Genomic DNA, 22,165 nt, shown 5'->3' with positions numbered 1-22,165 from the left:
AGCCGTGTTCGGCGGGAGGTACCGGGGACACGGCCCCTATCTGAATCAGACCTTGTAAAGTCTCCTCTACCGCCGCCTGTTTGGCGGCAGAACCGCATCGGGACTCCACAAACACGTCTCTTACAGGGGCGTCGAATTCTATTCTGTAACCGTCTCTGATCAGCTCCAAGACCCACTGATCTGAGGAAATGTTGGCCCACTCCTCGGCAAAGAGGGAAAGACGTCCTCCGATGACAGGACTCGAGGAGAGGGCCAGCGCACCATCATTGAGAGGGTCGCCCCTGAACTCCAGGCCTTGAGCCAGTGGCTGTGGAACGTTTGTCCGAGCGAAAGGAGTTCCTCTGCTGAAAACGGGCACGAGAAGTGAACCCAGCAGAACGCCCCGGGCGGTACCTTCAAGCTTCACGGAAGCGAGGTCTGTAAGAGGAGTGGACCGCCGCACCCTTAGAGGAAGGCCGAGGCCTATCTTCGGGCAAGTGCTGGGGTTTAGCCTCACCCAGGCCCTTCACAATTTTCTCCAACTCCTCACCAAACAGGAGAAGGCCTTGAAAAGGCAACCACCAACCTTTGCTTAGAGGCCATGTCCGCCGCCCAATGCCGTAGCCAAAGAAGACGGCGAGCCGCCACTGCTACTGCCATGTGTTTAGCCGAAGCTCTGACAATATCATAAAGGGCGTCCGCAAGGAAGGACAAGGCTGACTCCATCCGCGGAGCCACATCTGAAAAGGGCTCCGCTCCATCACCGGGCTGTTCCACTGCCTGTTGCAACCAAGCCAGGCAGGCTCTAGCAGCATAACAACTGCATGCAGACGCCCGAATAGTGAGACCTGCAATTTCAAATGACCGTTTAAGTGCTGATTCCAGTCTACGGTCTTGAATATCCTTCAGGGCAACACCTCCTTCAACAGGGAGGGTAGTTCTCTTTGTCACAACTGTGACTAGGGCATCCACTTTAGTCATAGCAAAGCGAGCCATATGCTCCTCACTCAGAGGGTATAATTGCCCCATAGCCCTGGAAACTTTCAAAGGTCCCTCGGGGTCAGCCCATTGAGCCGAAATAAGCTCTTGGATGGAGTCATGCAAAGGAAAGGCTCGAGCAGGCTTTTTGGTACTAGCCATCCTAGGATTCACAGAGGAGGCTGTGTCACTGGCAGGGTCCTCAATAGAGAGAGCCTGCAGGGCATCAGATATAAGCGCTGGCAGCTCATCACGGTGGAAAATCCTCACCGCGGAGGGATCGTCCAGATCCTGAGTCACTTCTGCACCAGACTCTGGCTTCTCAGACCATGAAGGCCTGCCAGAGTCCTCCAAATCCTCGCAGCCCGACCACGGGGGGGGGGGGGGGGAAAGGAGGTGCAGCACTCTCTGAAGGGGAATGAGCCCTTCTGCGCTTCATATTCTGCCAATTATCAGGGAATAACGCCTCAGAGGGCATACCCAGGCTAGAATCCACCGGGGGGGGGGGGGGGGCATTAGAAGAGGCCCTTGCCGGGCTTTGTGGGAGAGCTCTTTTAAGCATGTATGCTTTATGCATTAATAAGACAAAATCAGGGGAGAAAAACTCACCCTGGGCACCCGGATCTCTGCCGGGGCTAGTAGCTCCCATATCAGCCTCACTCAGAGGCCTCCCCCAGGCTCAGGACTCTCCGTCTCAGCGGAGGTCGCGCCATGTGGTAAATTCAAAATGGCGCCCGCTGCCAGCTCAGAGCGCGAAGAATCGTCGCTCGCCATGCTCGGGCCGGCTCTAACGTCTGTACAGCACGATTTACAGAGCCCCGCTGCTGATCTGCGCTTGCCATACTTGGAGCAGCGCTTTACTGTCTCCGCAGCCATCGCCGAAAACGGCGGTAAAATTCAAAATGGCGGTTCGCGCCAAAATCGCCCCGACGCGGGCCACCCCGGAGGAGTCAGAAAACACTCTTACCTCACTGGACCAAGTATCACAGCTCCGGTCCCACAGAAAAAGGCAAGGAAAAACCTCTGTTCCAGCGTCTAAGCACCAAAGCGTGACGCAACTTTTTTTTTTTTTTTAATGCTGTGAGGAAAGCAGAGGTAAATAGAACTCCGGAGGCTCAGGTGAGTGGGAAAGGCAGGGAAGGGCGAACCTATGTGCCTGCATCCACTGTTGGTGGGGAAGGACAGGGAAAGCTAAGCAATGTGTCCACATCCACGGAGGTATAGGGTAAGGCAGGGAAAGGGCGAACCTATGTGCCTTTAAAGTGAAGCTGCTATAGCCTCCAACACCCCTGCTAACAACTGGCAAAAGCACAGGAGCAACCTCCAGGCAGATTTTAGATGGAGCTCGAAGAAGCTGCAGCCACTCTGCTAGGGGAGATAGAGAATACTGAAGAGAGGCAGTGGAGCAAGCTGGTATAAGGCACTGAAAAAAGTGTGCTCTCTATCTCCCTCTGCTGGTTGATGGACACAACCCATCTGTAATGGCTGCATCTGCTTGATGACAAGGAACTTACCTTTTTATTTTAAGTCGCAGCGACCGACGGTTCACTTCCAGGCTCCAGCTTTTCCTTTCCCGCTCAGTGACTCCCGCCCGCCCTCGCGGGAACAGGAAATACCTCATCAGGAAGGCGGGGCATTGAGCGGGAAGTGAAAGGCTGGAGGAGGTGAGCCGTCGGCCCGTCGCTGCAACTTAAAATAAAGACATTTAAACGCTGGGTGGCCACCGGCAGGAACGGAAAAAGGAGAGAGGGCTGTCGGGGAGCTGAGGGCGGGCGCCTATGGACTGACTGTGAGCGCCGGACAGTGGCGGGGAGCGGACTCGCGGGAAGAGCCACACTCAAGGGGCCAAAGAGCTGCATGTGGCTCGCGAGCCGCGGTTTGCCGACCACTGACCTAGACTACTGCAACACAATATATGCCAGATGCAAAGAGCAAATCATCAAAAAACTCCAGAGTGCCCAAAACACAGCAGCCAGACTCATATTCGGAAAAACAAAATTCGAAAGCGCCAGACCTCTAAGAGAGAAATTACAGTGGCTCCCACTCAGGGAACGTATTGCATTTAAGATCTGTACTATAGTTCACAAGATTATTCACGGCGAGGCCCTGGCCTACCTGTCAGACTCATAGACCTACCACCCAGGAATACAAAAAACTCATCAAGCACATTCCTGAATCTCCACTACCCCAGCTGCAAAGGACTAAAATATAAATCAACATTTGCGTCCAGCTTCTCCTACATTTGCACACAACTATGGAATGCACTACCATTTGCCACAAAAACAATGCATAACTTAACTAACTTCCGAAAACCACTAAAAAACAACCTGTTCAATAAGGCATACCACAATGATCCATCCTAAATTCCAGTCAACGAAACTTATACCAGAACTGGACATAACCAAACTCCATATACCTGATTGACTTAACAATGGCTATGAATGAACTCTAACGCCACAACACTGTATCTCTGATCCTGATAATGAACTCTTTATAATCTGCTTTTCTCTTATGAACATGTATGCATTACCAACTTGTATTTCCTCATACCGGAAATGGCGATCGCCATTACGAAATAATGTAAGCCACATTGAGTCTGCAAATAGGTGGGAAAATGTGGGATACAAATGCAATAAATAAATAAATAACTCAGAACAATTTTGGAAAAGATATAAAACCTCACAATTAGTAGAGTATTGGGAGAGTTTTGGTAGTAGATGGCTGGAATTTAATGAAAAAACTGGGGACGATATTGCTCCTAAATATATGAAATTTAGGGACTTGATGTGGTCGCTGTCTCATCTTCAAATTTTGTTCTACTATCTTTAAACACTCCGCTTGCGGCAATGTAGTATACAAGGAGACCACATCAAAAGTCACCATTATAGTTGACTCATTAATATCTTGTATTTGTTCTATATTATTTAAAAAATGAGTGCTGTCTTGTATGTAAGACTCACTACTTTTTACTATTGGTTGTAAAAACCAATCGACATACTGTGACAGTGGTTCTAAGATAGAGTTTTTTGAAGCTACTATAGGTCTTCCATGGGGTCTTTGTAAGTTCTTATGGATTTTAGGTACTGTATAAAATATTGGTACTATTGGATGACTTTTATTCAAAAATGACACCTCTTTTTTAGTAAGGAAACCAGCCTCTATCCCCTTCAATACTGTATCTTTAATAAGATTTTGTAAATCATCTGTAGGGTCATATGGAAGTTTCTTATACGTTTGGGTATCGGACAGCTGATTTAAAATTTCTGTATCATAATAATCCTTATCCAATATCACCAAACCTCCTCCTTTATCAGCTCTTCTTCTTATTATCTCTTTATCTTCTTGAAGAGTTCTTAACGCTCTGTTCTCTCCTTTAGATAGATTGTGATATAGTTTTCGTTTTTTACAGGCTTTTTCCACTTCATCCAGAACCACTGTTTTAAATGCTTTTACTAAAGGGTCCATTTGTCCAATAGTAAAAAGTAGTGAGTCTTACATAAAAGACAGCACTCATTTTTTAAATAATATAGAACAAATACAAGATATTAATGAGTCAACTATAATGGTGACTTTTGATGTGGTCTCCTTGTATACTTCATTACCGCAAGCGGAGTGTTTAAAGATAGTAGAACAAAATTTGAAGATGAGACAGCGACCACATCAAGTCCCTACGGACCTTTTAGTAAGATTAACAGAAATAGCGTTATCTAATAATTTCTCCATATTTAATGGAACATTTTACCAACAACAAAAAGGTGTAGCAATGGGAGTAACGTGTGCACCTTCAGTTGCAAATCTCTATATGGTGGATTTTGAAAATAAAAGATGGTATAGATTTATTGACGACGTGTTTGCACTATGGGAAGGACCTTTAGAAGAATTGAGTAAATTCAAAAATTGGTTAAATGAAAGAGATGAAAATATCCGTTTTACTATGCAAGCGTCAGAAATTCAAATAAACTTTCTAGATATCCAAATTTTGAAGCAACAGAATAAGCTATATACTAAAGTATATGTTAAATCCACCGATCGGAACACGTTGTTACACTTTTCAAGTAATCATCCAAAGAAAACAAAAGAAAGCTTACCAATAGCCCAATTATTGCGATACAGAAGAATTTGCAAAGATACAAAAACCTTTAAGGAACAGGCAAAAAAGTTGAAAGAAAAATTTGTTCAAAGAGGTTATCCTGAGGAAACAGTTAAAAAATCATATAAAAGAGCAAGATTTAATCACAGAGAACTATTATTATCTAAGAAGATGGAAGAAAAAATGCACTCAGTCTGCTGCCCCTCACTATCTTTCTACCCTCATCTCCCATTACGTTCCCGCCCGTAACCTCCGTTCAAAGGATAAATCCCTCCTCTCAGTACCCTTCTCCACCACCGCCAACTCCAGGCTCCGCTCATTCTGCCTCGCCTCACCCTATGCTTGGAACAACCTTCCTGAGCCCTTACGCCAAGCCCCCTCCCTGCCCGTCTTCAAGTCTTTGCTTAAAGCCCACCTCTTCAATGCTGCGTTCGGCACCTAACCCTTACCGTTCAGTGAATCCAGACTGCCCCAATTTGACTGCCCCTATCGGACAGACCGTTCACTTGTCTATTAGATTGTAAGCTCTTTGAGCAGGGACTGTCTCTCTTTGTTAAATTGTACAGCGCTGCGTAACCCTAGTAGCGCTCTAGAAATGTTAAGTAGTAGTAGTAGTAGTAGTAGACAGCTATTCAAACATGTGTGTTACGCTATACGCATAATAACAACCAGGTTGTCAAAAGTATAAGAAAACATTGGCAACTAATGCAAATGCATCCAGCATTTAGAAATAAACATCTAAGAATAGCGTACACATGTAACCAAAATCTTAAAGAATTATTACAAGAAAAAAGTGAAGATCCGGTAGATATAAGTACACCTGGACATACAGAGTGTGGTAAATGTAAATACTGCAAATTAATGAGGACCACAGAAAAGTTTAAGAATCCAACAGACGAGAGACAGTATGATTTGAGATACAAGACAAATTGTGAATCAACATACGTTGTATATACTGATCTGCCCGTGTCAGAAGATATATGTGGGGAAGACGAAAAGAGCTTTGAAAATAAGAATGAGTGATCACAATCATAATTTAAAATTTAAAAAACTGGAGGCTCCCCTAGTACAACACAGCTTGGAAAGGGGCCATTCATTTATGGATTATGAATGTGTAGTAATTGATCACGTCCCCTTATCCATACAAGGAGGTGATAGAAATAGGAAATTGTTGCAAAAAGAACAACGTTGGATATATAGATTGGAAGCCTTAAACCCAACGGGATTGAACAGTAAAATAGAGTGGAAAGTTTTCTTATAACACTAGTAGAACAAAAAGAAGGGGTATATGAGAGAGGGGAGAGGGGGAGGTTTGAGCATTTTGATTGGTTTAGAGAAAGAAGAGCCAGCAGGGCGTCTGACGTAATAAAATCAGCTGATCGGTGCCAATTTTTGAGATATCCTCTAGCTGAGAGACAGCGAGGTCTAGCAGAGAAATGAGATAACTGTGAGTACATGAGAAGATATATAAAGTAAAAAGAAGTAAACACAGCTAGAAATTTATACAAGTTGTTTAATTGCAGGGCACAGGAAAGGTTTAGCTCCAGATGAAGATGTTACGAAACAGAAGCGCACTGTAGAGCAAACCAGTGAAAAAGCCTGGAAGATAAGATAAGTGCAAAATTATATGATATTAAAAAGGACGAATAAAAATAAAGTAAATAAGTAAAAAACCATTAACCTAGACTAATGAGGATTCCTGCTGTTATAATAACGGTACAGCGGAGAGGTGTAGTTTATGGAGTAAATAATTAATAAACACACCAGAAATCTGAAGTCAAGGTTATTATATGCTTTAATAAGACTGTGTTGAAAAGTCTAAAGTGCCACAGAAGTATTAATTGATAGTATCGATTCTAAAGAGCACTATTGTTGAAGTGTCATTTAAATTTGTATGCATTTTGTTTAAAATTCTAACTGGAAACTCTCTAAACTACTTGATAGAGCAAGTTAACTTTATAGATCTTAGGAAAAGTAGAAGATCATACTAGTCTCCTTTTGCAGTTCATAGTAACATAGTAGATGACGGCAGAGAAAGAACTGCACGGTTCATCCAGTCTGCCCAACAAGATAAACTCATATGTGCTACTTTTTGTGTATACCTGATCTTGATTTGTATCTGCCATTTTCAGGGCACAGACCGTAGAAGTCTGCCCAGCACTAGCCCCGCCTCCCAACCACAAGCCCTGCCTCCCACCACCAGCTCTGCCACCCAATCTCCGCTAAGCTTCTGAGGATCCATTCCTTCTCCTAAGGACATAAAAAGATTTGTTTTTTTTAAGCAATTGATGAGGTCTCAGGCTCCCAATATTTGGAATTCACTTGCATTAAAATAGGAGGATTTACATAGTTATGATAGTTCTTGAAAACTTCTGAAGACTATTCTTTTTAAAAGATTTGTTAGGTAATTCCTTTTACCTAATTTTATGGTACAGTTGTAATTCCCAAGGTTTTGTCTTGGCTTTTTGCTCTATATTTTATTTATTTATTTATTTATTTATTGCATTTGTATCCCACGTTTTCCCACCTTTTTGCGGGTTCAGTGTGGCTTACAATATGAGTTAAATGTTGGAAATACAATTTGTTACAGATTGGTTATGGATTACATTTTGCAGAATTATGCGAAACAATTGAAGTGTCGTTAAGGAATGTGACACTGGAGCATAAACATTGAAACATTGGAAGGAAACAATGGGAGCTTAGAGGGCGATAAAAAGGCATAAAGACATATGATATATATCTTTCTGTGATTTCTGGGAGTGGAGGAGTGGCCTGGGAGTGGAGGAGTGGCCTAGTGGTTAGGGTGGTGGACTTTGGTCCTGGGGAACTGAGGAACTGAGTTCAATTCCCAGCACAGGCAGCTCCTTGTGACTCTGGGCAAGTCACTTAACCCTCCATTGCCTGCCACACTGAGCCTGCCATGAGTGGGAAAAAGCACAGGGTACAAATGTAATAAAAATAAAATAAAATTGAAGGTATGAATGATGTGATGTTATAGGAATGAGAGTTCAGAGGTGAATGTGTGATGCATTCGTGAACAGTAGGTGTGGACTTTATGTGTTTTGGTTCTTTCCGTAGATCTTTTTGAAAAGATGTGTCTTCAATGATCTGCGGAAGGAAGCTTGCTCGTTGATTGTTCTTAAGTTGCGTGGCAGCATATTCCAATACTGCGTGCTCATGTGAGAAAAGGTAGATGCATGTAGCGCTTTGTATTTCACGCCTTTGCAGTTGGGGAAGTGGAGGTTTAGGAAGGTTCGGGATGATCTTTTGGCGTTTCTGGGTGAAGTCTATTAACTCACACATGTAGGCTGGGGCTTCGCCGTGAATGATTTTGTGGACTAATGTGCATACTTTAAAAGTGATGCGTTCCTTTAGTGGAAGCCAGTGCAGTTTCTCTCGTAATGGTTTTGCACTCTCATATTTTGGCTTTCCAAAGATGAGTCTGGCTGCCGTATTCTGGGCTGTTTGAAGTTTTCTCAGTGTTTGTTCTTTGCAACCTGCGTATAGTGAGTTGCAGTAATCCAGATGGCTGAGCACGAGGGATCTTGGGAAGTATGGTCTTATCCTTTTCAGTTTTCACATGCTGTAGAACATCTTTTTAGATGTGTTGTTAGCATGAGTTTCGAGCGTTAGGTGGCGGTCAATAGTGATTCCAAGGATTTTTAGCGTTTCTGAGATTTGAAGGTTCAGGTTTGGTGTGTTTATAGCTGTGAATTCTTTTGTGTTGTATTGGGAGGTATTAGGCATTGAGTTTTTTCTGCGTTTAATTTCAGACGGAATGCATTTGCCCATGTGTTCATGATGTGTAGACTTTGATTGATTTCGTTGAAGATTTCGTTAATGTCTTGTTTGAAGGGGATGTATATTGTCACATCATCAGCGTATATATATGGGTTGAGGTTATGGTTTGATAGGAGTTTTAATGTATACCGCCTAGAAACTTATTGGTCAGGCGATCTAGAAATCCAATGTAATGTAATGTAATTCCCCATTCCAGGTTGGATGCATCCATTGTTAGCACCTTCTGAGGAGGTGGAATTTGGAATGGTAGTTCCACAGTCAAATTTGTTTGAATTGTCCACCAGAGAAAAGTAATAGTCAACTCTGGACCAATCTGGATTACATCTGCTAGATTCCGAGCAGCCTGAGACCACTGGGAAGCTGAGGTCCATTGGGCCTCCCTCAAATGGAGACGTGCCAAGAGAGTGACATGCACTGTTGAGGCCATGTGGCCCATCAATCTCAAATGGAGGCGTGCTGACCTGTGACCTGCTTGCTGTTTCAGACTTGCCAGGTGAATGTTGATAACGTCTCTGCTCTCGTTTGTGGAAGAAACCCAAACTTGCAATGTATCGAATAGGGCTCCTATGTACTCCAATCGCTGGACCAAGAGGGGTGGGACTTGAGGTAGTTTATAATGAACCTTTGTAGCCCCAACACGCAAATAGTTGGTGCATTGACTCTGATGCCCCCTCCTGCGATGTGATCTAGACCAGCCAATTATCCAGCTATATAAACATATATACTCTCATTCTGTGAAAATAGGCCACAACTACCACTAGACACTTGCTGAATACCCTGGGAACTGACACGAGACTAAATGGCAGAACGTGGTACTGGTAGTGGTGTTTCCCTAGCCAGAATCTGACATACCTCCTGTGACTGGGAAGTATTGAAATGTAGGTATAGGCATCCTTTAAGTCCAGAAAGCATAGCCCATCATTTTCCTAAATCATGGGAGAAGGGTGCCCATGGAAATCATCCTGAACTTTTCTTTGACCAGGAATTTGTTCAGAGCCCTTAGGTTTAAGTTGGGACGAAATCCCCCTGTCCTTTTGGGCATAAGGAAGTACTTGGAATAGAATCCCTTCCCTTCTCCTGGTGTTACGGGTTTGATTAAAGTAAAGTGAATGATACATACCTGTAGCAGGTGTTCTCCGAGGACAGCAGGCTGATTGTTCTCACGACTGGGTTGACGTCCACGGCAGCCCCCAACAACCGGAACAAAACTTCGCGGGCGGTCCCGCACGCAGGGCACGCCCACCGCACATGCGCGGCCATCTTCCCACCCGTGCGTGACCGTTCCCGCTCAGTTGAATGACAAGCAAAAATGATGAAACGCAACTCCAAAGGGGAGGAGGGAGGGTAGGTGAGAACAATCAGCCTGCTGTCCTCGGAGAACACCTGCTACAGGTATGTATCATTCACTTTCTCCGAGGACAAGCAGGCTGCTTGTTCTCACGACTGGGGTATCCCTAGCTCTCAGGCTCACTCAAAACAAGAACCCAGGTCAATTGAACCTCGCAACGGCGAGGGTATAACAGAAATTGACCTACGAAGAACAACTAACTGAGAGTGCAGCCTGACCAGAATAAATTCGGGTCCTGGAGGGTGGAGTTGGATTTACACCCCAAACAGATTCTGCAGCACTGACTGCCCGAACCGACTGTCGCGTCGGGTATCCTGCTGGAGGCAGTAATGTGATGTGAATGTGTGGACAGATGACCACGTCGCAGCCTTGCAAATCTCTTCAATAGTGGCTGACTTCAAGTGAGCCACCGACGCCGCCATGGCTCTCACACTATGAGCCGTGACATGGCCCTCTAGAGTCAGCCCAGCCTGGGCATAAGTGAAGGAAATGCAATCTGCTAGCCAATTGGAGATGGTGCGTTTCCCGACAGCGACCCCTATCCTGTTAGGGTCGAAAGAAACAAATAATTGGGCGGACTGTCTGTGGGGCTGTGTCCGCTCCAAGTAGAAGGCCAATGCTCTCTTGCAGTCTAATGTGTGCAACTGACGTTCAGCAGGGCGGGTATGCGGTCTGGGAAAGAATGTTGGCAAGACAATTGACTGGTTAAGATGGAACTCCGACACCACCTTCGGCAGGAACTTTGGGTGGGTGCGGAGCACTACTCTGTTGTGATGAAATTTGGTATACGGAGCATGAGCTACCAGGGCTTGAAGCTCACTGACCCTACGAGCTGAAGTAACTGCCACCAAGAAAATGACCTTCCAGGTCAAGTACTGCAGATGGCAGGTATTCAGTGGCTCAAAAGGAGGTTTCATCAGCTGGGTGAGGACGACGTTGAGATTCCATGACACTGCAGGAGGCTTGATAGGGGGCTTTGACAAAAGCAAGCCTCTCATGAATCGAACGACTAAAGGCTCTCCAGAGATGGCTTTACCTTCCACATGATAATGGTAAGCACTAATCGCACTAAGGTGATTCCTTACTGAGTTGGTCTTGAGGCCAGACTCTGATAAGTGCAGAAGGTATTCAAGCAGGTTCTGTGCAGGGCAAGAACGAGGTTCTAGGGCCTTGCTCTCACACCAAACGACAAACCTCCTCCACTTGAAAGAGTAACTCTTTTTAGTGGAATCCTTCCTAGAGGCAAGCAAGACACGGGAGACACCCTCAGACAGACCCAACGAAGCGAAGCCTACGCCCTCAACATCCAGGCCGTGAGAGCCAGAGACTGAAGGTTGGGGTGCAGCAACGCTCCGTCGTTCTGTGAAATGAGAGTCGGAAAACACTCCAATCTCCACGGTTCTTCGGAGGACAACTCCAGAAGAAGAGGGAACCAGATCTGACGGGGCCAAAAGGGCGCGATCAGAATCATGGTGCCGCGGTCTTGCTTGAGCTTCAGTAAGGTCTTCCCCACCAAAGGTATGGGAGGATAAGCATACAGGAGGCCGGTCCCCCAATGAAGGAGAAAGGCATCCGATGCTAGCCTGCCGCGTGTCTGAAGTCTGGAACAGAACAGAGGCAGCTTGTGGTTGGTCCGAGAGGCGAAAAGGTCCACCGAGGGGGTGCCCCACTCTCGGAAGATCTTGCGTACCACTCTGGAATGAAGCGACCACTCGTGCGGTTGCATGACTCTGCTCAGTCTGTCGGCCAGACTGTTGTTTATGCCTGCCAGGTACGTGGCTTGGAGGAGCATGCCGAACTGGCAAGCCCAACGCCACATCCCGACGGCTTCCTGACACAGGGGGCGAGATCCGGTGCCCCCCTGCTTGTTGATGTAATACATTGCAACCTGATTGTCTGTCCGAATTTGGATAATTTGACAGGACAGCCGATCTCTGAAAGCCTTCAGTGCGTTCCAGATCGCTCGGAGCTCCAGGAGGTTGATCTGAAGATCCTTTTCCTGGGGGGACCACAGACCCTGGGTGTGAAGCCCATCGACATGAGCTCCCCACCACAGGCGAGATGCATCCGTCGTCAGCACTTTCGTGGGCTGCGGAATTTGGAATGGACGTCCCAGGGTCAAATTGGTCCGAATTTTCCACCAGTGCAGTGAAGTGCGGCAACTGGTGGAGAGGCGGATGACATCTTCTAGATTCCCGGTGGCCTGAAACCACTGGGAAGCTAGGGTCCATTGAGCAGATCGCATGTGAAGACGAGCCATGGGAGTCACATGGACTGTGGAGGCCATATGACCCAGAAGTCTCAACATCTGCCGAGCTGTGATCTGCTGAGACGCTCTGGTCCGGGAAGCCAGGGACAAGAGGTTGCTGGCCCTCACTTCGGGAAGGAAGGCCTGAGCCGTCTGAGTATTCAGCAGAGCTCCTATGAATTCCAGAGACTGGGTTGGCTGGAGATGGGACTTTGGGTAATTTATCACAAACCCCAGCAGCTCCAGGAGGTGAATAGTGCACTGCATGGACCGGAGAGCTCCTGCCTCCGAGGTGTTCTTGACCAGCCAATCGTCGAGGTATGGGAACACGTGCACTCCCAGCTTACATAGATACGCCACAACCACCACGAGGCACTTGGTGAACACCCGTGGGGCAGAGGCGAGCCCAAAGGGCAGCACACAATACTGAAAATGCCGTGTGCCCAGACGGAATCTGAGATACTGTCTGTGAGCTGGCAGTATCGGGATGTGAGTGTATGCATCCTTTAAATCCAGGGAACATAGCCAATCGTTTTTCTGAATCATTGGCAGAAGGGTGCCCAAGGAAAGCATCCTGAACTTTTCTTTGACCAGGAATTTGTTCAGGCCTCTCAGGTCTAGGATGGGGCGCATCCCCCCTGTTTTCTTTTCCACAAGGAAGTACCTGGAATAGAATCCCTGCCCTTCCTGCCCGGGTGGTACGGGCTCGACCGCATTGGCGCTGAGAAGGGCGGAGAGTTCCTCTGCAAGTACCTGCTTGTGGTGGGAGCTGAAGGATTGAGCTCCCGGAGGACAATTTGGTGGAGGGGAGACCAAATTTAGGGCGTATCCGCACCGCACTATTTGGAGAACCCACTGGTCGGAGGTTATGAGAGGCCACCTTTGGTGAAAAAATTTTAACCTCCCTCCGACTGGCAGATCATCCGGTACGGACACTTTGATGGCGGCTATGTTCCCATGGATCCAGTCAAAAGCCCGTCCCCGGCTTTTGCTGTGGAGGCGCAGGGGGCTGCTTAGGCGCACGCTGTTGACGAGAACGAGCGCGCTGGGACTGTCCGGGCCCGGGAAAAACGTCTACCTGCTGAGGTGGATGCTGAAGGCGCCCGGTGGGAGAGCTTGTCGAGAGCGGTTTCCCGCTGATGCAGTTGGTCCACCAGCTGCTCGACCTTCTCGCCAAAAATGTTATCCCCCCGGCAAGGTACATCGGCCAGTCTCTGCTGGGTGCGGTTGTCCAGGTCAGAGGCACGCAGCCATGAGAGCCTGCGCATCACTATACCTTGGGCCGCAGCACGAGATGCCACGTCACAGGTGTCATAAATACCCCTGGACAGGAACTTTCTGCACGCCTTCAGCTGCCTGACCACCTCCTGAAAAGGCCTGGACTGCTCCGGCGGGAGCTTGTCAACCAGGTCCGCCAGTTGCTTCACATTATTCCGCATGTGGATGCTCGTGTAGAGCTGGTAAGACTGGATGCGGGTCACGAGCATGGAAGATTGGTAGGCCTTCCTCCCAAACGAGTCCAGAGTGCGAGACTCCCGCCCCGGGGGCGCCGAGGCGGTATCCCTCGAACTCCGTGCCCTCTTGAGAACAGAGTCCACGACCGCCGAGTCATGAGGCAATTGGGGCCGCATTAACTCTGGGTCCGAGTGGATTCTGTATTGGGACTCTGCTTTCTTGGGAATGGTGGGATTAGATAGTGGTCTCAACCAGTTCCGAAGCAGTGTCTCCTTGAGGACATTGTGCAACGGTACCGTGAAGGACTCTCTAGGTGGTGATGGATAGTCGAGGACCTCGAGCATCTCAGCCCTCGGCTCATCCACAGAGACCACGGGAAAGGGAATGCAAATAGACATATCCCTGACAAAGGAGGCAAAGGAGAGGCTCTCAGGAGGGGAGAGCTTTCTCTCTGGTGAAGGAGTGGGGTCGGAGGGAAGGCCCACAGACTCCTCTGAGGAGAAATATCTGGGGTCCTCCTCCTCCCCCCACAAGGCCTCTTCCTCAGTGTCGGACATGAGCTCGTGCAGTTCAGTCCTCAACCGGGCCCGGCTCGACGTCGAGGCACTGAGGCCTCAGTGGCGGCGTCGAGCGGTGGACTCCCGCGCCGGCGGGGATGAAGCTCCCTCCATCGACGTCGACGGGGACTCCACCTGCGTGGCGGTCGAGACCGGCACCGCAAGCGGCGTCGGCGTCGAAGGCCTCGGCACCGGGCTAGAGCACCCCGGCGCCACCGTCAACGGCGCCGAGGGCGCAAGCACCCCCGGTGCCGGCACAGTCTGGCACATCAGCCCTTCCAGAATCCCAGGAAGAATGGCTCGGAGGCACTCGTCCAAGCCCGCTGTCGGGAAAGGCGAGGGGGCCGGTAGAGGCGTCGGTGCCGGAAGCTGTTCGGGTCCAGGAGACTGCACCGAAGTGCTGGGACCCTGATGCGGCGGTACCTCTACTACAGAGGGGGACCTCTCCTCGCGACGCTGCCGCTTCCTCGGCGTCGACTCATCTCCAGCGCCGGGAGCCGGATGCATCGAGGGCGACCGATGACGGTGCTTCTTCGTCTTCTTGCGATGCCCGTCATCGGCGCTTGGTGGAATGGAGGAGGAGGAGGTCGATCCCCCTCGGCCTCGAGGTACCGGGTCTGACAGGGTTCGGTCCCAAGGGCCCTGGGTAGAGGGAGTGACCGGGGCCGATTGCCCACGCGGCCTCTCACCCCTGCCTTCATCGGAGGACCGGCGGGCCGACGGGACCTGTGCTCCTGGGGTCGATGCCATCGGTGCCGATTTCGCGGACATCGATACCGGTACCGAAGAACCGGCCGTCGATACCGATGCCGTCGAAGTCGACGTCGAGGGGCCGGCGCAAGTTCCAAAAAGACGGTCCCGTAGAACTTGCCTCGCTACTTGTGTCCGTTTCCGGAGACCGAGACACAAAGTACACGTCTTGGTATCGTGCTCCGGCCCGAAGCACTGGAGGCACCAAGCATGAGTGTCGGTCTGCGAGATATGCCGGCCGCACTGACCACACTTTTTAAATCCACTCGGGACCTTCGAGGACATCGACGGAAAAATCGCGTCGGCGAAATCAAAGTCGTCAATGGTGGCGGTAAAAATCACACCTCGAAAAGAAATCGACCGCGCGGCCACAAGGCGACGCCCCCACTAAGAGACGAGGGAAAAACTAAGTTCAGCGTTTTTTTTTTTTGTAAAAGAAACTAAGAGAAAACGCGAACAACAAAAAAATAAGAAAATTCGCGCGAAAACGCGATCCGGTTTCCGGGGCTGACAGAGAGAGAGAGAGACGAACACGGCTCTCTCCAGCGCGGAAAAGAAAAGACTAAGCGGGAACGGTCACGCACGGGCGGGAAGACGGCCGCGCATGCGCGATGGGCGTGCCCTGCGTGCGGGACCGCCCGCGAAGTTTTGTTCCGGTTGGTGGGGGCTGCCATGGACGTCAACCCAGTCGTGAGAACAAGCAGCCTGCTTGTCCTCGGAGAATGCTGGAAATTTCCTCAGTTTTACAGCCAAGACGCTCACGCGAGTGATCCGGCCCACATTTTAAAACAAAGGTCTTTTTCAAGACCACTGCAAAACAGTCTTCAATTTCCAGCATTACTTTAATCTGGATCATCGCTATTATTCTCCACTCCGGCATTTAGACTCCTGATGTAGGCCTTTTGGCCGAAACACAACGTTGTGTCGAGTCAATATATTTATTAATAAAGTTAGGTTCAACTTTACTCTGGGACTCCTGGTTCTTTACCCACTGCCTTGTTATATTATGAGAATGAATAGCCTGCTGTCCTTGGAGAATACCTGCTACAGGTAAGTATCTTCGCTTTCTCTGAGGCCAAGCAGGCCATATCCTCCTCGCATGTGAGAATCCCTAACTACTAGACTCACAGAAAACAACAACAGTAGGTCAACTGGAAATTGCAATGGCGAGTTCAGTATGGATTAACCTTAAACTATATACAAACTGTGTGAGAGTGCAGCTTGGAACAGACCAAAATGGGCCTAGGAGGGTGGAGTTTGTTCTAGACCTCAAACAAATTCTGTAGAACTGCCTGTCCAAACCGACTATCTCGTTACATATCTTGCTCAAGGTACTAGTGAGATGTAGACTGATGGCCACGTTACAGCATTACAGACCTCTTCAATGGAGGCTGACCCCAAGTGGGCTACCAAAGCTGCTATGGCTCTGACAATATGAGCCTTGGCATGGCTCTCAAGGGCCAGTCCAGCATAGACATAAGTGAAAGAAATGCTGAGGAATTTGAAAGGGTAGTCCCACGGTCATATTGGATTGAGTCATCCACCAGAGAAGGGACTGAACCAGCTCCGGCAACACCTGGATGACATCTGCTAGGTTCCCTGAGGCCTGGGACCACTGGGAAGCTGGAGTCCACTGGGCAATTCTCAGGTGAATATGTGGCCTAGTAACCTCAACATCTGTTGAGCTGTGACCTGCTGGCAGGCTCAAACCCAAGTGCCAACTACGACTAGAACATCCGCCTAGTCCAGTGAACTCCAATTACTGGACCTGGAGTAGATGGGACTTGGGATAGTTTAAAATGAACCCTAGTAGCTCCAGCACCTGAATAATTCTCTGAATGGACTCCTGAGCACTGTCCTTTGACGTGTTCTTCACCAGCCAATGGTCCAGGTAGGAAAACACATGGACTCCCAGTCTGCGTAGCAACGTTGCAACTAGCATAGTAACATAACATAAGTGATACCTGCAGTGGTGTACAGTTGGGTACAGTATATTTTTTGCTATTCCTGGAGGGCTCACCATACAATATAACGGGGCTATAATATGATGTGTACCTAGGACCTTTTATGTGACGTTTACTGCAGTGCACTCTAGGCTGCCCCACTGCTCTGCTGGGATGTCTGTGTGGCCAATCCAGTAAGATTACTGGCCCCCCAGACATCCCAATGGCTTGTTTTTGTGTGTTTTTCCCTTGGACTTTTTTAATTTCAAATGGCCTTTAAAGAAAGATGCACTGGGCACAAAAATGTCTAAAATAGGGTGATTTCTGGACCAAAAAGATAGATGCTTTTCTGGTTCAAAAATAACCATTTTGGCATTGGATTTTTAGACAGTTTTTGCAAAACATCCAAAATCAGATTTGGACATCACAATGCATTTTCTCCAGAGATACAAAACAGAATTTTTTTTTTTTTTAATCAAACTTTGGAACATCAGGCCCCAAGTGTTGCTTCTTAGTTGGACAAGATGCTCTCTTACCTTGCTGTGTTTTGCAACATACTAAAAAGGTCAAAATGGGCTGATTAGCACACTACTTTCAGAAGTCACACTGTCAAAGGGGATGCTCGGGGAGGGGCAGTTTTATATATATATTTATTTATATTAATATATAAAGCATCCCCCCCTTTTCTTTTTACACTTACACTGACAAACATTTATAGCACTGAAAACTTGACGAAGCTTTTCATTCATAACATACTACTACTACTACTACTACTACTACTACTACTACTATTTAGCATTTCTATAGAGCTACAAGGCATACGCAGCGCTGCACAAACATAGAAGAAAGACAGTCCCTGCTCAAAGAGCTTACAATCTAATAGACAAAAATAAAGTAAGCAAATCAAATCAATTAATGTGTACAGGAAGGAGAGGAGGGTAGGTGGAGGCGAGTGGTTACAAGTGGTTACGAGTCAAAAGCAATGTTAAAGAGGTGGGCTTTCAGTCTAGATTTAAAGGTGGCCAAGGATGGGGCAAGATGTAGGGGCTCAGGAAGTTTATTCCAGGTGTAGGGTGCAGCGAGACAGAAGGCGCGAAGTCTGGAGTTGGCAGTAGACAACATTTATCCCTCTTTACCCTCTGCTCCCATCATCTCTGTATACTCCTAATCTGTGCCAAGTTTGTTGGGAACCCTCTTTGAAGCAAAAACACATGTAATCAGAAAAAGAGGATGCTGGGCGTGATGGACCTTTGGTCTGTCCCAGTATGGCAATACTTATGTAGTTTACTAAGAAACCATTATATATAGATAGATAGATAGATAGATAGATAGATAGATAGATAGATAGATAGATAGATAGATAGATATTTTTTTTTATTTATCCACACATACTTACAAACACAAATATATACATATACATACGTACACACACTCACACACACATATTCACCAAAGGGATGAAATAGCACAGGTTTATGGGTATTTTCCTATATATACCCCATAGAAAGCGGCTCACAAAGTGGCATATTGCCCTAAGGAAGTGATGGAATAGCACCCCGATGGCAGTATTGGAGATGAAAACAGTATCTGAATTCAAAGGAGCTTGGGACAAGTACATGGGATCTCTAAGGGAGTGATTAGGAGAGTAGCTGACATGGATGGGCAGACTGGGTATGCTGTATGGTCTTTATCTGCCTACATTTTTCTCTGTTTTTAGAATTTGGATTTGTTGTGTATGTATAGAACTTCCTACTGCTTTTTGCCTATCTGATTAAAAAAGGATGTATCAAATAGCATATAGGACTCCTATATTTATACCTTACATGCATAGATGTACAAAATTTTGAATATATTGTTCTTTGTGGACATACAAAACAAGTTGAATCGGTGGTCTTCCGGGATTGGACAAGATTGAGACCCCTACAATTTTCCATTGGGTATCTGGCAAATTTTTCATTCAGAATCTATACAGATTGGCCTTGTGACAGTGTGACAAATCTACCATAACCTGAACAACCATTAACTGTGCTTGAATGTACAAATAATTCAATTTTTATTACAAAAATGACAAGATTCAATGTTCTAGTAAATGTACAGCTTTTGACCCAGTACTCACAGCAGTGTGAGAAACTCGCTTTTTCTCTTCAACCCCAACCACAGATGTCCCTTCAAAGGGCTTCCTTCAGAATGCTACCGAAACCATTGTCGCTCAGCTTAGCAGCGCTGACAGTGAAATCCCAAGCTCTCCAAATGCAAATAAAACACCAGGTAAAAATTTTTTAAATCCCAGCCTCCAGAATAAGGAGGGTCCCAGTGGTTGCATGTGGTCAATCTGAGCCAGGGTGAGAAGGGAAAAGTTGGCATCTTGGACACATGCAGTCTACATGGAACCACAGTGGAATGAAGTGGACAAACTTTAAAACAGGCCCTGCAGCAGGTCTCAAGAACTTGGGAAAAGAGGGTTTTTCACAGTGCACATGGAGGGGAACTAGCACTTCTCTCCTCACATGCTTACTCCTCACCTCCATATGAGCTAGCTTTTTAGAATGGTTAGAGGAACCCTCCCAAATTACATCTCCTTGGACAAAGTGAAGGCATTTGCTCAATACTGGGGATGCTCAAGCACCCACAGTATCCACAGAGCTGGTACATGTGCCCACCTCCCACCTAATTTCAGATCTTAAGTACCAACCATGGCCTGGTATCATCATCATCATCAAGTAATCAATATAAAACGGCTCCTGGTTTCTTTTCCATAAGTCCCTATCATTTTCCGAACGATCTTTGAAAGCTAGTTCAAAAGCAAGCTGGTTGCACTGACACTGGTGTCCGCTGGCGGCACAAACTGTGCTTCTGGTTTGCACTAATTCTTTAATCAACGGTTGGTATAATCTGCCTTCTAAATTAAACATAACGCAAACGTCCATTTTTCCGTCCCCAACCTTCATCATAACCTGCTCAGATGTGTCCTGGAAGTCTCTGCTGCACTCATGCACGTCTAGATGTTGGCATTACAAAAAGCAAATGCATGCAAACGTTGCTTAAACTCCAAAAGGACAATAAAATAGGAGGGATGGAAAGCTGCCAATATCTGCAGGCCCCAGGGGCAAACACAGATTCTACAGAAGAATCACCTTTCGACCACCTGCAGAATGCGCAGGCTCATTTCAGTTCACTGCAGCTCCTTAATTTATTACACTGCACACAAGCTCCTACTATATACCCCCAATACATTCACATCCGTAAAACCAGGGACATCAATTGTCAAATTAATAAAGACCATCAGTTTCCATTAAGATGGAGAGAATGCGGGATTTTTACCACGCCATAATCCGGATTTCTTTTTCTATATTCTTTCCCTTTCCCCATTTGTGCACTGAAAAAAAGGCAGGCAGGATTTTCGCTTGTTAAATAGGTGTACAAACCTACCTCTAGGGTCCGGATTTCCTTCTGTGTCAGGTCGTTGGATGTGGCACATTTAGTCCTGAGCCCTTCCAGGTTGGAGATGCTAATGTCTATCATGTTCTGAACCAGCTCGCACTGCTGCAAAGCTTTCTGCAAACTCAGATGCTGCTCTTCGCCTTTCGTCATATTTTCCTCATCCATAGCTCGATTTGCTGCCCCCAAATAAAAGAACGATTTTCTCCTTGCCCCCTCCCCCTTTAAGTTCTATGGCATGAAAACAGCCAATACCTTACAGGATAGATAAAACGGGGAAAATCAATGCACTTCTATTTAAATGAATTTCTATTTCGGCCCAAAAGACTCAATTAAAGTGTCTTCTTTCGTTCCCTGCTGAGGTGATGCTGTTTGTATCAGAGGCAGACCAGGTACTGATTCTGTACTCATGGAAGGGAAAACATGTAGTATATGCTTTCTTATAGGCAACTGAATTGCGTTGTCAGCTTTTTCTTTCCAGATCGCTTACTTTAATTTTTGCTGATTTGCATTTGTCCACGTTTTTATTTAGCGCATCGCCGCTGCCGGTTGTTTCCCGTCTCTTGTGCCAGCTACTGCATCCCCTTCTGCCTCTCTCCACCCCGACATCTTGCCTGTCAATCAAGCGCGTGCCTGTTGCAACTGCAAGAGCAGGTCTGGGAACGCGTGCGAGTGCACGCGGGACAACGGGAGCAGTGGAAGGAGAGGCGGTGCGCGCGCGAGCTCGGCAGCATTCACAGAGGAAGGGTGAAAGGGGAGCAGTCCAATAGGGATTGGCAAACCTTGCTTGTGCATTGCAGAGGGATGTGCAATGTTCAGTCCTTAGTCACTACACCTGCAAGGTTGGTTGTAAATTTAAAACAAACCAGAGAAAGCCAAGTTACTCACCTGTAACAGCTGTTCTGCAGGACAAAAGGCCAGGTATTCTCACATGTGGGTGATGCCACTGATGGAGCTCGGTCTGGGGACACTAGCATATATACATGTTTCAAAAAAATTCTAGTAGCATCTCAAGTCCCTCAGGTACACAACTCCTAGGGGAGGTGGGAAGCAGTGCTTCCTTTAAGGAGTGGCTTGATGTGTGCAAATCCTGTGAGCAACAAGTGTTAAAAAACAACAATTTTAGCAATGGATTTCTGTATATACTGTAGCACAAACAATTTTTTGTGAGCAACCATGTAAAATCTGTGAGCGACGTTCCTAAAATGTATAGAGTCGGTCCAGAGGGTGGCTACGAAACGGGTAAATGGTCTCGATCACAAAACATACAGGGACAGGATTAGGAACCTCAACATGTATACGCTGGAAGAGAGGCGGGGAGAGGGTACATGACGTTTAAATACCTCAGTGGCGTCAGACCGCTCAGAACACAGCAGCCAGACTTATATTTGGGAAAGCGAAATACGAAAGCGCCAAACCCCTAAGAGAAAAACTACACTGGCTTCCAATAAAAGAACGAATTGCGTTCAGTGTGACCTCTGGTCCACAAAATCGTTCACAGGGAAGCCCCAACCTATATGTCAGACCTTATAGAACTGCCTATTAGGAATGCAAAAAGATCATCACGCTCATTCCTTA

General features: G+C 47.1%; 1 protein-coding gene across 1 annotated transcript in view; it reads right to left on the bottom strand.

Annotated features, from left to right (window-relative positions):
- Positions 1–20,755, bottom strand: part of LOC115481122 (kinase suppressor of Ras 2-like) — a 188,261-nt gene extending 167,506 nt beyond the window's left edge. The window contains exon 1 of the mRNA XM_030220153.1: positions 20,579–20,755. Coding sequence (XP_030076013.1) covers positions 20,579–20,755 — 177 coding nt within the window. The remainder of the gene's footprint in view (positions 1–20,578) is intronic.
- Positions 20,756–22,165: the final 1,410 nt, after the last annotated feature.

Source organism: Microcaecilia unicolor, chromosome 11 (genome assembly GCF_901765095.1).
Source record: "Microcaecilia unicolor chromosome 11, aMicUni1.1, whole genome shotgun sequence".
Lineage (NCBI taxonomy): Eukaryota > Metazoa > Chordata > Amphibia > Gymnophiona > Siphonopidae > Microcaecilia > Microcaecilia unicolor.
This window is presented reverse-complemented; position numbering and strand designations above follow the sequence as displayed.